Source organism: Bos mutus, chromosome 4 (assembly GCF_027580195.1).
Source record: "Bos mutus isolate GX-2022 chromosome 4, NWIPB_WYAK_1.1, whole genome shotgun sequence".
Taxonomy (NCBI): domain Eukaryota; kingdom Metazoa; phylum Chordata; class Mammalia; order Artiodactyla; family Bovidae; genus Bos; species Bos mutus.
The window spans coordinates 90,692,726-90,706,620 of NC_091620.1; the positions used below are offsets into that span (position 1 = coordinate 90,692,726).

Sequence of the window (13,895 nt, forward strand, 5' to 3'; positions counted from 1 at the left end):
CTGTACCAGCTTGCTAATGTTATAGCGTATGTATGTTTCTTTTCCTTCTCTGAAAGTATTTATAAATGTTGCTAGGAGAATGCCAGTGCAGATTCAAACTTTAAGAATATAGATACATACTTCTTGCATATGCTGAGTATGAGATTCGTAACTCTATTACTTCTAACAGTATTCTTTTTTTCACATTTTAACACAGTACACATTCCTCAGGAAGGACTGTGAACATGCCAAGTTTGCAGTTTGAAAACAAAGCTCGTTTTGAATTATCCAATTGCAAAAGAAAAACTTTTTTGTTTTCAGTTAATTTTTTAGGGCATTTATTTTAGAAGTAGATTAAATGATTTAATTCCAATGCATTCAGAATTCCCAAAGAAGGTAGTCTTCCACTGACATCCTTTAAGTCAGACTGAGTTCAGCCCCAAAGGGAAATTCCTAAGACCCTTTTTAAAGAGCCTGAAATTGGGATTTTAGAACCACATAAGTTTTCATATGGTAAACCAAATATTGTGGAAGTCATCATTATTGTTACATATACAAAATATCCAGAATTATATTCAACTCTTAAGGACATAAAAAGAGAGTTTGCCTTTATTCTTGCCCCAGCAAGTGTCGATAAGAAATTTGTTACATAAATGTTAAGTAGAATACAGATGGGACAATGGGTCAGGAAAGATTCTGGTTTGCAAAGTTAGGAGCATCAAGCCTCAGACATTTTGAGAGGTAACTCATTAGTCAAACTACAACCTTCTGTTTAAAAACTAACTTTTAAACACTCAAGAACTTTTATCCTCATTTTTCATTCCTTTGAAGAGTAGGAGAGAATGTTGTCCCCCCCCCCCCCCTCAACTAAAGTCATTCAATGTGACTCGGTCAAGAAGACTCCATGCCTGGGATAGTTCTGGTTTAGTTCATTCATGTTAAACCCTATTTTAAGCATTCTGGCATCCATAGCATGGCCTCACTCCTGGGGATCCCTGTAGGCAGTGGCTAGGAGCTCTTTATCTCCTGAAGTTGAGTGCCCAGAGAAGGGCTGGGCTCATTTTAAACGGAACTAGTCTTAGAGATTGATGATTTTGCAAGTCGGGCCAGCTAATGCTGCGCTGTTGTGGACTTGGTTTCTCCTTCGGCTTCTCTGCCCCTATTTTCATCCCAGTACCCACCCCACCCCGCCAACTCCCCCTGGGCAGGTAAGGTTTCCTTTACCTTGCCCACACTTTCCTGTCTTGCTTACCCATAGCCACAAAGGAAAGAGTCCAATTATTTGATCTCTTTATTTTCGAGTATTCAGCTGAAAGGGGTAGAAAATAACATTTGAGATTGATCTTAAAACAACAACCACCACCCACAGACACAGGTAACGTTCAAATAAGAACTGCGGAATACTCAGAGATCAAAAGTTAAGAAAACAATTTCTGCCTATTCTCTAACTGCTCCAAGAAATCATATCCTGTAGGCAGAAGATGCACTCACAGGAGTGACTTATCTGAATGTGCTTTGTTTTAAGAAGACTCGGCTGTAAACTATTAAGTGGAGGTCAAGTAGAATCTGATTTTCAGACAGGAATTCATTTTAAAATATGTCAGCGACCCGAGAAGCAGGCATGTTGGCACGCTTTGGTCATTGTCTATGAATATTTGTAAAAAATAGTGATAGACGAACCCTACAGGTCGCCCCTCCCACGAAAGTTTAGCCTCCCTCACCCTCCGCGGAATGGATCCTTCTTGTCCTCACTTCCCTTTCTAGGGTTTGGCTGAACCCTTCAACCGGCCCCCAGCCCTCCAGACCCCAGGGTTTCTGGGACCTGACTGCAGCCGCGAGCCTCAGCGGGCCACAGCCACGTGGCCTGCCCGCGCCTCGCCTGGGATCTCGCCTGCTCCTCCGGACACTGTGGGCCGAGACCCTCCGTCTGGCCCAGAAAAGGAAGCTTCTGAGTTAATTCGCTACTTAGAGTCCAGACGATGGAGAGGGTAAGCAGACCTCGGCCTGCGCAGGGTACCAGAACACAGGGCACGGAACTTCTGCACCCCCAAATGTGCCCCGAAAACCAACTACTGCTTTTGACTTCTGGTTTGCTTTGCAACTTAAAGAATGAACATAGAACAGTTATTCTCTCCCGACTCGTAAAAAAAAAAAAAAAAAAAAAAGCCTAGCATTGCAAAAATGGGCTTCTCTTTCACAGCAGCATCCTTTCCTTTCCAGCTCACCAACTTTTGTTGCTTCCGACTTGCCAGAATCTACATTAACACCTTCTTCTGGGCCTCTTCATTGTGACTTATTAAATAGAAACGCTTAAAATGTAAAAGTGTCCAAATAATTGCGGCGCGTTTGTGGCACGCGAAACAGAATTGCTTACTGAATCTCCTAGGAGTGGAGAGTGAGGGTGGGGAAGGGGGCCCTCGCAGCCCTCAGCCTCGCGTGTCCAGGCAATGTTGAGTCCCCATCTCACTCTCTCAGAGCCGACATTTACAGTCATAACGAAGGGCCTTATCTGGGAAGGGGATGAGGCTGAAGTGGCCACAGGCACTCCACCTTGGGCTAGCAGCACAGGCAATCAGGGCCGCGGCGAAGACACTGCGCTGCCCTGCTGCCTTCTCCAAGAACACGACTGCCTTCTTCGGGGGAATGAACTTCAGCATTTTTCTAGCACCTTCGGAGGTGTAGTCCTTTGGGTGTTGGGAAACGTCAGATTGGGTCACTGTGGAGGGAAAACAAAGGCCCAGCTGCTTCTCGAGGAAGGATGAGAGAACAGGCCGAGGAGCACATCTACAGTCCCTGGCGCGGCCACGTCTTCAGAAACGCCCACGACCTTAGGACCAGCCACGGCGGTTTGGCCCTTGGGACTCCACGGCCTCGTCTACCTGACCATCGGGTGGGCTCCGCCGTCGCAGGTATTCTTGCCAGTACCCCAGCCCCAGCAATCCCAAACCGCGCCACGGACCTAAAGGGTACTGGGGCGAGCTGAGACTTCCACCCACTGTGTAGAAGCTGGTGTCGCCGCTGCTGTCACAGCCGCTCCAGGAGGGACAGACAAGGCGGAGGGTACGGTCCCCTCCGGTCGCTTCCCCGGGCTGCGCTCGGGTGCGGGGGTGCGGCCCGCGCGCTCCGGCGCGGAAGGAAATCGCCCCGCGCCCGCGGGCGGAGGGCGGCGGGGAAGAAAGGGGGAGGGCAGCAAGGAGGCGGGCAGAGGGGCCGGCCGCCTGGGCCAGGTCGTTTTTGAATGGTTTGGGAGAACGAATTGTTAGACCCCGAGGAAGGGGGGTGGGGACGGAGAAAGGGGGGCTGGAAAGCGGAAACTTTCCTATAAAACTTCGAAAAGTCCCTCCTCCCCACGTCAGGCCAATGACACTGCTGCCCCCAAACTTTCCGCTTGCACGGGAGGTATAAGAGCCTCCAAGTCTGCAGCTTTCGCCCAGCTCCCAGACACCTCGCGGGCTCGCCGACACCGGCATCGTTTCCAGGAGGCCGAACGGGGTGTGCGTGCGGCCGTTGGGCGCCTTCTTTTTGGACCTCGGGGCCATCCACACCGTCCCCTCCCCCTCCCGCCTCCCTCCCCGCCTCCCCCGCGCGCCCTCCCCGCGGAGATCCTCCCTGTCCCTCCTCCCGCTCCCTCCTCCGCGGGCCGCACCGCCCGGGCCGGCGCCGCGCGCGGGGGAAGCTGGCGGGCTGAGGCGCCCCGCTCTCCTCCTCTTCCCCGGGCCGCCCTTCTGCCCCGGGCCCGCGAGGCCGCACGTCGCCGCCCAAGAGATGATGCAGGACGTGTCCAGCTCGCCAGTCTCGCCGGCCGACGACAGCCTGAGCAACAGCGAGGAGGAGCCGGACCGGCAGCAGCCCCCGAGCGGCAAGCGCGGGGGGCGCAAGCGGCGCAGCAGCCGGCGCAGCGCGGGGGGCGGCGCGGGGCCCGGCGGGGCCGCGGGCGGGGGCGTCGGAGGCGGCGAGGAGCCTGGCAGCCCGGCCCAAGGCAAGCGTGGCAAGAAGTCTGCGGGCTGCGGCGGCGGCGGCGGCGCGGGCGGCGGCGGCAGCAGCAGCGGCGGCGGGAGTCCGCAGTCCTACGAGGAGCTGCAGACGCAGCGGGTCATGGCCAATGTGCGGGAGCGCCAGCGCACGCAGTCACTGAACGAGGCGTTCGCCGCCCTACGGAAGATCATCCCCACGCTGCCCTCTGACAAGCTGAGCAAGATCCAGACCCTCAAGTTGGCGGCCAGGTACATCGACTTCCTCTACCAGGTCCTACAGAGCGACGAGCTGGACTCCAAGATGGCAAGCTGCAGCTATGTGGCCCACGAGCGGCTCAGCTACGCCTTCTCGGTCTGGAGGATGGAGGGGGCCTGGTCCATGTCCGCGTCTCACTAGCAGGCGGAGCTCCCCACCCCCTCGGCAGGGCCGGAGACCTAGGTAAGGACCCGGCGCCTCTGCGCCCCTTTGCCGCTCAGGTGGCAGACAGATTGAAGGCTGGGGTGCGGCTCCCGGTCCACCTGGCCTTCCTCCCCGTCTCCCACTCCCCTCTCCGCTTTCACACCCAACCTGGCACCGCCACCTCATCCCCCCGCGCGTTCCTGGAAGGGAGCTCAGTCCCCGCTAGGGAGAGGAGGATGCGCCCTGGTGAGGGGTGTGCGTGTGCGTGAGTGTGCGTGACAGGAGGGAAGACTGAAAAAGATTCGAGGGTCACGGGTAAGGACAGCCTTGCCAGCGCCTCTCTTTCTTTTGCCTTTAAGTTTTCGTTCTCCTTAAAACAAATGTTTCCAAATTCCACCTCCTCCTTCTTTCCGCCCACCCACTTCCTCTTGCCCTTGGGCTGAAATCCTTCCAGGTTGTTCAGCGCAATTTCTCCGTGGTGGTGATAAGAACAGTGCTCACTAGTTTTACAAAACAGCCACAGAGACCTAAACAATAACCAACTTTCCCCCTCTGGGTTTTTGCAGATGTCATTGTTTCCAGAGAAGGAGAAAATGGACAGTCTAGAGACTCTGGAGCTGGATAACTAAAAATAAATATATATGCCAAACATTTTCTTGGAAATTAGAAGAGCAGAACCCAAATTCAAAGAAACAGGGCGTGGGGCGCACTTTTAAAAGAGAAAGCGAGACAGGCCCGTGGACAGTGATTCCCAGACGGGCAGCGGCACCATCCTCACACCTCTACATTCTGATAGAAGTTTGAACAGTTGTTTGTGTTCCTCTTTTTTGTGTTTTTGTTTTTTTGACGAAGAATGTTTTTATTTTTATTTTTTCATGCATGCATTCTCAAGAGGTCGTGCCAATCAGCCACTGAAAGGAAAGGCATCATTATGGACTTTCTCCATTTTAAAATGGTAACGGTCAGAGGGATTTTAAGAACACCTTTAGAAATAAAAATATTGGGATCAAACTGACTCACAAAATCACAGTCAGTTAATTCCTTTTTTCATTCTTCCTCTGAGGGAAAAAAAAAACTTAAAATAACAAAAAACAACATTCTATTTATTTATTGATGACCCATGGTAAAATGCAAATAGATCCGGTGTCTAAATGCATTCATATTTTTATGATTGTTTTGTAAATATCTTTGTACATTATTTTTCTGCAATAAATAAATATGATTGAAAATTGTAAGAACCTTAAAGTTTGGTCTATATTTTTAAAGGATTAAGTTGGCAGTAAATACCTGCTTGTTTAACTCTGGAGACACCCAGGAGGGTGAGAGGGCATTAATATAAACAAAGCAGTGAAAAAAACTTAGTTATTGACAGGTAGGGGCATGTTATGTAGAAAGACAGCTTTATCATTATTGCCATTTGGTGTTCAGTGAACTTAGCATCTCTCCTTCATCTCTTATCAGGTCCCGAGACAGCAAAAACTTAATAGTTATTCACCTCTCTTGCTTATATTTTGAGAATGCAGTTGTAAAACAGATAAGTAAATAAGCAGTATAAGTCAGCACTATTTTCTCTTGTTACTGTGTGTTTTTGTCATACTCTTCACACTTTATGAGGATTTTTAAGTAATAGGTTTATTTCAGTGAAAGTATACATAAAGGGTTATCAAAATTACCTATCTATAGATAGATGTGTATATACACATGTAAATGACTACAAATGTATAGAAAATAAAGTTTAATTCCACATAAGAGAATTCCACTTATAATTTGCTTAACTTCCTCTCACAAAAAAGAATGACATTTAATGTCGTTTGCTAAAACAAAAAGTCAAAGTTAATATTTTCCCATATTGATATCCATTTGGAAAGCAAGCTCCTTATAAGCTGCTCCATACAGCTACACAGAAAACAATTAAAGAACCTGACTTTTCAGTATCTTCATTAATTATTGGAACAGTTACAATTTTAAATGCTATAACTGTTCATTTTCTAGTCAGTTCACTAGCAAGTATATTTTGTAAAATTTATCCACAGAATTTTTCCCCGGTTACTTACATGTATACAAAATCTGAATCAGTTAAGTAAAAGAGTTAACATGGACAAATGGTACTTGACTTTTTATTTCATTCTAGTTATTTCTGGGCCAGAAAAATACTAGCTTTTATAATGAATACCATTAGAAATAGTGAGTTTGTATCACTAAGTTCTTAAGTTATATCCGGCTTATTGCCTTCAAGTATAATTAGGGATGTATTCAAACTGGAAAAGAATTTTGCTGCCTAATTCAAATAATGACTATGGCAAATAAATGTATGACTCGAAACAGTGTTTGCTCAGCTCTGGTTGAGGTTATTATATTACCTGAAGGTTTCCCCTCTTTTTCACACATCATCATAGAATGCTGACATAACAATATTGTAAATTTATTATTGTAAGTATTTTAGACCATGTTTTGCAATAAGGAGCCTGTAGAATTTACTTACACCAAAAGATTAGTGAAAGCTTCAGGAAATGCTTTTTTAGATTTTTATAGTTCTTTACAAAATAACAGGGCAGAAACTGATTATTTGTGGAGTGTATGTGTGTGTGTATGTGTGTGTAGAACAGAGGATGCCCTAGAAAATGAGGGAGGGCATCTAGAAGGTGATTTTCTCTTTTGTGTCATCGAACCACCTCCATTTTCTAAATTGTTCATGGAGGAATCTTGTTACTAGCTTGGTCTGACTATTTGATATTTCAGATTTCTTGACGTACATCAGAATGGAGCTGACCATCCACCGAGAAGGTAATTCCGATCTTATCTCTGATGATGTAGAAACTGAAAGTTTCAAAAAAGGTAGCCTTCCATTTGCCTTTTTTCTTTTTTTCTTGTGTGTGTGTGTGTGAGAGAGAGAGTTCTCGACTTGGGAGAAAAGCAAATGTCACATTTATGTTGAGTAATACTAAATACTAAACTGAAGCTAATATTTTTCTTGAAATTTTCAGATGAATGAAAGAAATGTGGTGAATAGTTTTGCTTTGAGTGAGAAGGATTCACAGTGGAAAATATTAACTATTAAGAATCCAGTTTTCAGCTTGCCAGACTATTTCTGTATACCCAACTTTCCCCACCCCTTATACACCACAATGCCAATTCTGCTTCAGAACAGAAATGAAGCACCTGTGTTTCTATCCATGTTTCCTATTTTCATCTCATTTCATTTATATTACCTATTCTTATTTAAAGGGCATTTAGGATGAATTACCTGTTTCAGAAGTGAGAATTTAATGTGGTATCTGGACCCAGGAGTCTTTACCCTTTAGCCAGAATGTATTCAGTCAAGGGAAAGTATTGTATTAGATTGCCTTGGATGAATTCTAAATAACTGACTAAGAACGTTTCCTCTGCTGTGCACATGATCTTTTAATCATGGTTTTAGTTTCTTTAGATTGATAGGGTTCAATCATAAGAAAGCAGTACATTTGTGTTCCCCTTACACACATTTCCCCTCTTTATTACACACACATTACACACACTTGCTAACAAACACATGCACAAATGATAATTCATGCACAGTTGCAGGTACCCTCCCCAAAGTGGAACATTTTAATAAATGTTAAAGAGCAGAAACTCTCACAACCTGTGTACTTTTCCCCCACACTCAGCAAGGACACAAGCTTCTTGCTCCTTCGGTCCTCAGGCTCATATTCATAATGGAGCTTTTTAAGGGACATTTGGCCTCTTGCAAAAAAGTCGAGCATTTTGCACATTCCACGGTTTGGCAAACTCAGAACTGGTTATTTTCTCTAGACCGGTATCAAGTTCTTCTCAGGCATATGATTTCACTTGAAGTCCTGCCCAGGAATCCTTCAAAGTGAGCGTTTGTCCCACTCTCATGATGTCAGGCGGTTTTCCCTGCATCTGTAATTTGAAGAAAAACAAACAAACCTGCGGGGAACAAACGCCACGGAAACCCAAACAGAACTCCGTGGGGAGCGGGAGTCTCACCTGCGGCTAGCGCGGGCGGGGGCGGGCCCGGACTCCCCGGCGTGGGTGGCGGGCGGGCGGCAACGTGGGGAGGGTGACAGTGTCCGACGCCTCCGGGGACCGCGTGGACAGCCCCTGGCCCCGCGTCGGGCCGCTGCGCGCGGAGGAGGCGGCTCCAAGTGTCAGCGGTAGCAAGGGGAGCAGCAGCAAGAGATTCAGGCAAAGGCCCAACTTCGTATTTCCAGAGACAGGCCCGCATCAGCCACAAACAGGGGTCGGGAGAGGGGTTCCCCGGGGGCCACTTTTCCAGATTTTTCTCCTGGTTTGCCGTAAAGCGTGCCCCGCCCCCAGCACCGGCAAAAGTGGAAGGAAAGTGTACCGGCAAAGCGGAAAGAGAAATAGGTTTCCTCATAATTTCTGAAAGCCAATCACCCCACTGATTCGCAGACACCTAGCAACCGAAGCCCTCGAAAACGCAAACGGGATTATTAATAATCCTTGCTTACTGAACAGCAAAAGATGGACCCAGTAAACAGGCCATGGGATAGATTTTCCATTTGCTTTTGTCCCAAGGCCCCAGAACGTGAGCCCTCCTAATATTTTCTTAGCAAATCAAAGCACGTGTCCTTTGAAGAAGGTGTGTAATTGGAGTTTAAGGCATGTATGGAATTCCCAGATGTCTATAAAGTAAGAAGGAGCATGTGGCAGGTCACTGGAAGGTGGGGCAGGTTAAACTCACTGGCAGGAAAGTTCTCCTTTTCTATTCTCCTTTATGAGGGCCGCGGAGATAAGCCTTTGGGAAAGGATGGGACGGGTCATAATAAATATCCAGCTTCTCGTATCAGAGTCACAGTAACCATGGTAAAAAGCACATGGTCAGAAAGCCTCAAAGAAAACACTCAATTATAGCCGGGATTTCGTGGGCGCCCTGCAATGAGATCGTTTGGGGTTTGCTGCAGCTAGGGCCTCGATCCCCCTGCAGCCTTTCTTGTTTACGTGGACTATTTTCTTTTCCTTCTATTTCCGCCCCCCCCTCCCCGTTTGTGGATGTGTCTTCGTGCTTATGCGGGCCATTTAGGCTGAAGCCAGAGGAACAAAATTCCAGATTAGGAAAAGAAGAAAGCAATTCTAAAAGCATTCATCCAGAAGGCAGCCTTTGGAGGGGGGAGCGGGGGGGAGGGGAGCTTGTGAGCAAATGAAATGAAGTTTCTGTAAAGCGTGCTCTCTACCAGAGAGAGCAAATGCTCAATGAAAAGGCAGTCATCAAAATTAGCTGCTCCTTATCCCTCACTGCGCTGAGGTATATGGATGTGTATGAGACGGTCGAATTTAGGCGCGAGTTTGCTGCTGCTTAAGCACGTTTCTTTGCTTTTTGTTTTGTTTTTGGTCTAATGCCGGAATCCGAGAAAATATGACTTTTCTCCTTGGGTTCAAGATGGTGCCGTCACTTACCTGGACAGTGGGACCAGAGGCGGGAGACGTAAGGAACCGGTTTCTGCGGAAGAAACTGGCCTTGGCAAAGGTTGGCGCTAGGAAGGGGGCGAAGTTGGGTCACCTGTGGCTGGGGGGCAGGGTGTCCCAGCGAAACTAGCTAGAACAAAACGCGCCACAGACCCCACCACTGAGGCAGGCGGAGAGGGGAAAGGGACGCGCCTGGGGTGAGGCGAGCGTGACAAGTGAAAAGTTAAGCAGGTACCTGAAGGAAGTTTATCTTGCCCAGATGTTAGGGCTTTTATGAAATGTCACGTGAAGAGAACAGATGTACAACTTGCAAATGGGGCCACGCCTGTAAATATAAGGGAAGCAAATGCTTGGAAGGAAAACCCAGGCATAAATCATCAACCTCCTCCGCTAGATATCTATTCTCTCCTTTAAATATTTGCTTCCGGAAAGGGAAGACACATCTTAAGTGCGTCTTCCAGAAGGGGTCACAGTCCAATCCTCTGGCCAGCGCCACCCTACCCCATGCCTTCCTCATCCCCTCCACCCCTCCGTCTAGGTGGCTTGGGTGTGGGTGGTTTGGGTGGAGGGCGCATTTCTTCCCTGCCCGTGTTTTCTTTCTTCACATTCCCCATCCCCCACGTTAGTCTCTTAGCCTCTCAAAGACGTTTGATCCTGAGAAACATATCGAATCTCGGTTTGGAAAAGCTGAAACTAATCAATTGCCTTTTTGAAGGGGTAGAGAGTGATAAGAAGAGCGAAGGAATGCCAGGCCTGACAGACCCGAAACCTTCAAGATGCTTGAATGAGCTGAAAGACATGCGGGTTATCCCTCCCTCCTGGGGAGGATCCAGAGCGCTGGGGATCCCAGCCGCCCATGGGGTAGGGACTTTACCAAGTTAAATCATTGGTTTGGTTGAAAGGTTTGTTTTTTCTTTTTTTAATGACTTGTACAGATAGGACTCTCCCACCCCCACCCCCACATGTAAGAAGGAAGTTCGCTTTATAAACAAAATTAAAATGAATTAGCAGTTGCCCAGTTGTGGAACAGTCTAATTCCTTTCTCTGTATTTAAGAGAGAGGTTCATGGGGGTATTGTGAATGTTACCTACCATGTGGCACAGGCTTGGGTCTCTGTCCATATTAAGGTTTTAAATATTTGTCTACAATAACTCTAAGGTTGTATATTAAATGAACTGTGCTGTGACTCTTCCTTTAAATGCAACACTATTCCCAAGTCTTTGTTAAACTGACATTGCACCTGGATTACAGTTATTCTTTAGCCACCAGTTCAGCTTTCTTCTTTAAACAGAACTTCAAAGTTGGAGTATTTTTTCCACAATATTAAATTAAAATTTACTGTCAGATTTTTTCTGAGTCCTTTCTGGATTTCCAAAGGTGTGATCAGAATTGAAATATATTCTAAGTGATCACATTAGCTTTAAGGATTAATCATTTTCTGTTTTTTTTTTTTTTTTTTTTTGCACAAGACCAGATGAACAGACATATCTCTTTTCTCCATAGCATGAAATCTAAATACTCATCTAGCCATCCCTGGAGGAACCTAACCTTGCTTTGTCACCTTTGGGTACAGAACATATCTGGTGATGACCCGGAAGGGCGTTGGACTAAAATCTCAGATCCTCCCCCTCTGCATTTGCCCAGCCTTGATGAATGTTGGGTTGGACCCTGACTTGCTGACTCTGCTATGTAAAGCTCTCCTCTGAGGCTTCCAGACCTCCATTTCTAAACATAGTACTGGACAAAACAGTCCACATTTCTTTTCCTCTTTTGTTCCTGAAACTTTACACCAAAGAACTGTTAGCATTGTTGAACACCAACATGCAGTGAACGAACACAAAACTTCTCAGTGCTGCAACTTTAGCAATGACAATGAATCCTTCCCAGAGGTCTGCTGATGCACCCCTAAATTCTGGGGCTCCATTCCCAGGGCAGAAACCTACCTTCCAGATCAGCATTCTTTAAAATGTTCTTATGAAGCCCCTGTTTCACCGCATGGAAGAAGGACATTTCAGTTAGCCTCTTGTTAAGGTTGCCTTTGGCCTCATTCCTCCCTGACTCCTCTTGCTACCCCCTATCAACACACACCTTTTAAAACTTCTAACTCGTAACTGGGGCAGAGAATCCTTCTTCCTCTTCCTTTTCTCCAGGCCCCGACCGAGTGAAATTTAAAACACATCTCATAGATCAGTTTTCCTTCTCTGAAGTTAGGCATAGTCCACGACCCGGATTTTCAAATGGCCCAGGCTGGAGTCTGCAATATTTAATCCAGTCAGCTATTAAATGTCCTCCAGCTAAATCAAGAGTATAAGGATCCTTACAGGGATAATGATACCGGGAGCAGTCGGAGTAAGGGGGCTGGGAAGGGGAGAAGACTCCAGGGATTCTTTGATTTGGAAAATCCTGTTTTGGGAACTTCTGTCAGAGTAATAACAAAGCAAAGAAACACGAAAGAAGCAACTCTCTGTCCCAGGATATGGTTTTAATGAAATACTACTACCACACACACAATCTACTATTAATAACCGCTTCTGAGACTCCGCTTTTCCTTTACCTATTAGGGACCAGGAGGCTCCGTAACGTGATCCCCTCTCCCCCTTCTCCCACCGCCTCCTTTCCTCCCCAATTAAGCCAAAGTGGTTGTTCTTCTGAGTCTAGGCCCGGAGACAACAGTGGGCTGACAATGCCCTCTGCATCCCGGTTTCTGGTCCCTTCTCTTGGCAGAACCGGGTCCCGGGACTGGACTGAGGGGGTTTTTGCCCACGCCCTTCCGAAGGCGGGCTCCTCCGCCCCCAGCACTTGGAGAGCGAGTTCTCCAGGTCCCTGACTGGAAGCCTTCTTAGGACCCCCATACTTGTGGTACCAAGGAGATAGTGTGCCCCAAATATGCCTGTTTTGGCTCCCAGCTGACCTTGCCCGGAGCTTTTTGTTGTTGTTGACTTAAAACACCCGGAGGGACTGCAACTAACAGAGCAAATGGGGCTGGGGGTAAGGCAGGGGAGAGAAGGGGCAGGGGGTGGGGAATCGCCAGAGAAAAAGCCACAGTATTTGGGAAAGGGGGGCGGGGGCGGCAAACTTTTAGACAGCGAGAAGGCATTTTTAGCAGCCGCGTCTGTCATCTGTAAGTAGTGGACAGATGAAACCGAGCCTGATCAAAGTGGTCCGTTCGTAAATCACGCGTAGGAAATGGATTGTGAGGGGTAAAAGACACGTGTCGAATAATCTCAGCCCCGGAGTCCGCTCGCAGCCAGCGAGCTTCACGATGCCCCATCTCGCGGTATCCGCGCGCCCAGCGCATCCCCCAGCAGGGAATGTACATGGGGGGAGCTCTCTCCTGCACGGTCCTCCCCGCACCCCCCACCCCCACCCCCCGCCCTACACGCCTGCCGGGCCATCCATGCTCCATCCAGACTAGAGATTTCATTACACTCGGTTGACTCTGGATTGACCAAGGAAGTCGTGGGGAAGTTAGGGTCTTTTCATTTCCGAGGCGGGAAAATTGCTGTCTCAGAATCGAAGACATCTCCCTCCCCGGTCCCCTCTTAGTGTTCTCGTCCCTCTGACGATCCCCCTTTAAAGATCTCGGAAACTTGCTAAGTGTTACTGTACAAATGTAATGCAGCTATCCTGGGAGTTCAGCGAGAGCAGAAATTGTCTGGGCGCGTGAGATTTCTGCTCGTTTTGTTACGTTTCGGACTACTAGGTTTGCAGCCCTAGTGTTATGTAAGGAGAGGTTGCAGTCCTCTGAACTAGCACCAAGTGGATTTTCTTTCTCTGCCTCCCACCTCCCAAACCCCGGACTCTCTCGCACCTGCTTCTGCTGGTTGAAAACACAAGCGAAAACGAATGTCCAGTCCCGGGTGCTAAACGCTCCCGCCAGCTGTTCGGAGGACTCCAGAAACGCGCATTGGGCGAGTTTAGAAGCGCTGTGGTTGGCTGCCTCCAAGAAAGCAGTTGACGATGTTAAAAGATAGACTTTGTGAATTTTGTGCAGGGGATTTACAGCGACAAATGCCCTCTTACCCCGTCTTTTCCCCTCAGTTTTAGCATCCTCCAGATAAGCAGGATTTTGCTTATGATAGGTGTTTATGGTTCCAGGAATTGCACTTTGATCT

At 47.7% G+C, this 13,895-nt stretch overlaps 1 protein-coding gene across 1 annotated transcript; it reads left to right on the forward strand.

Annotated features, from left to right (window-relative positions):
* Positions 1-3,601: 3,601 nt before the first annotated feature.
* Positions 3,602-5,048, forward strand: TWIST1 (twist family bHLH transcription factor 1). Its single transcript, XM_005889183.3, has 2 exons — positions 3,602-4,392; positions 4,920-5,048. The coding sequence occupies exon 1, from the start codon at positions 3,745-3,747 to the stop codon at positions 4,348-4,350; it is 606 nt and encodes a 201-aa protein (XP_005889245.3). The 5' UTR covers positions 3,602-3,744; the 3' UTR covers positions 4,351-4,392; positions 4,920-5,048.
* Positions 5,049-13,895: the final 8,847 nt, after the last annotated feature.

Bases quoted from the DNA above. Each gene is read 5' to 3' on its own strand.
- TWIST1 (XM_005889183.3), top strand. From the start codon at position 3,745: ATGATGCAGGACGTGTCCAGCTCGCCAGTCTCGCCGGCCGACGACAGC.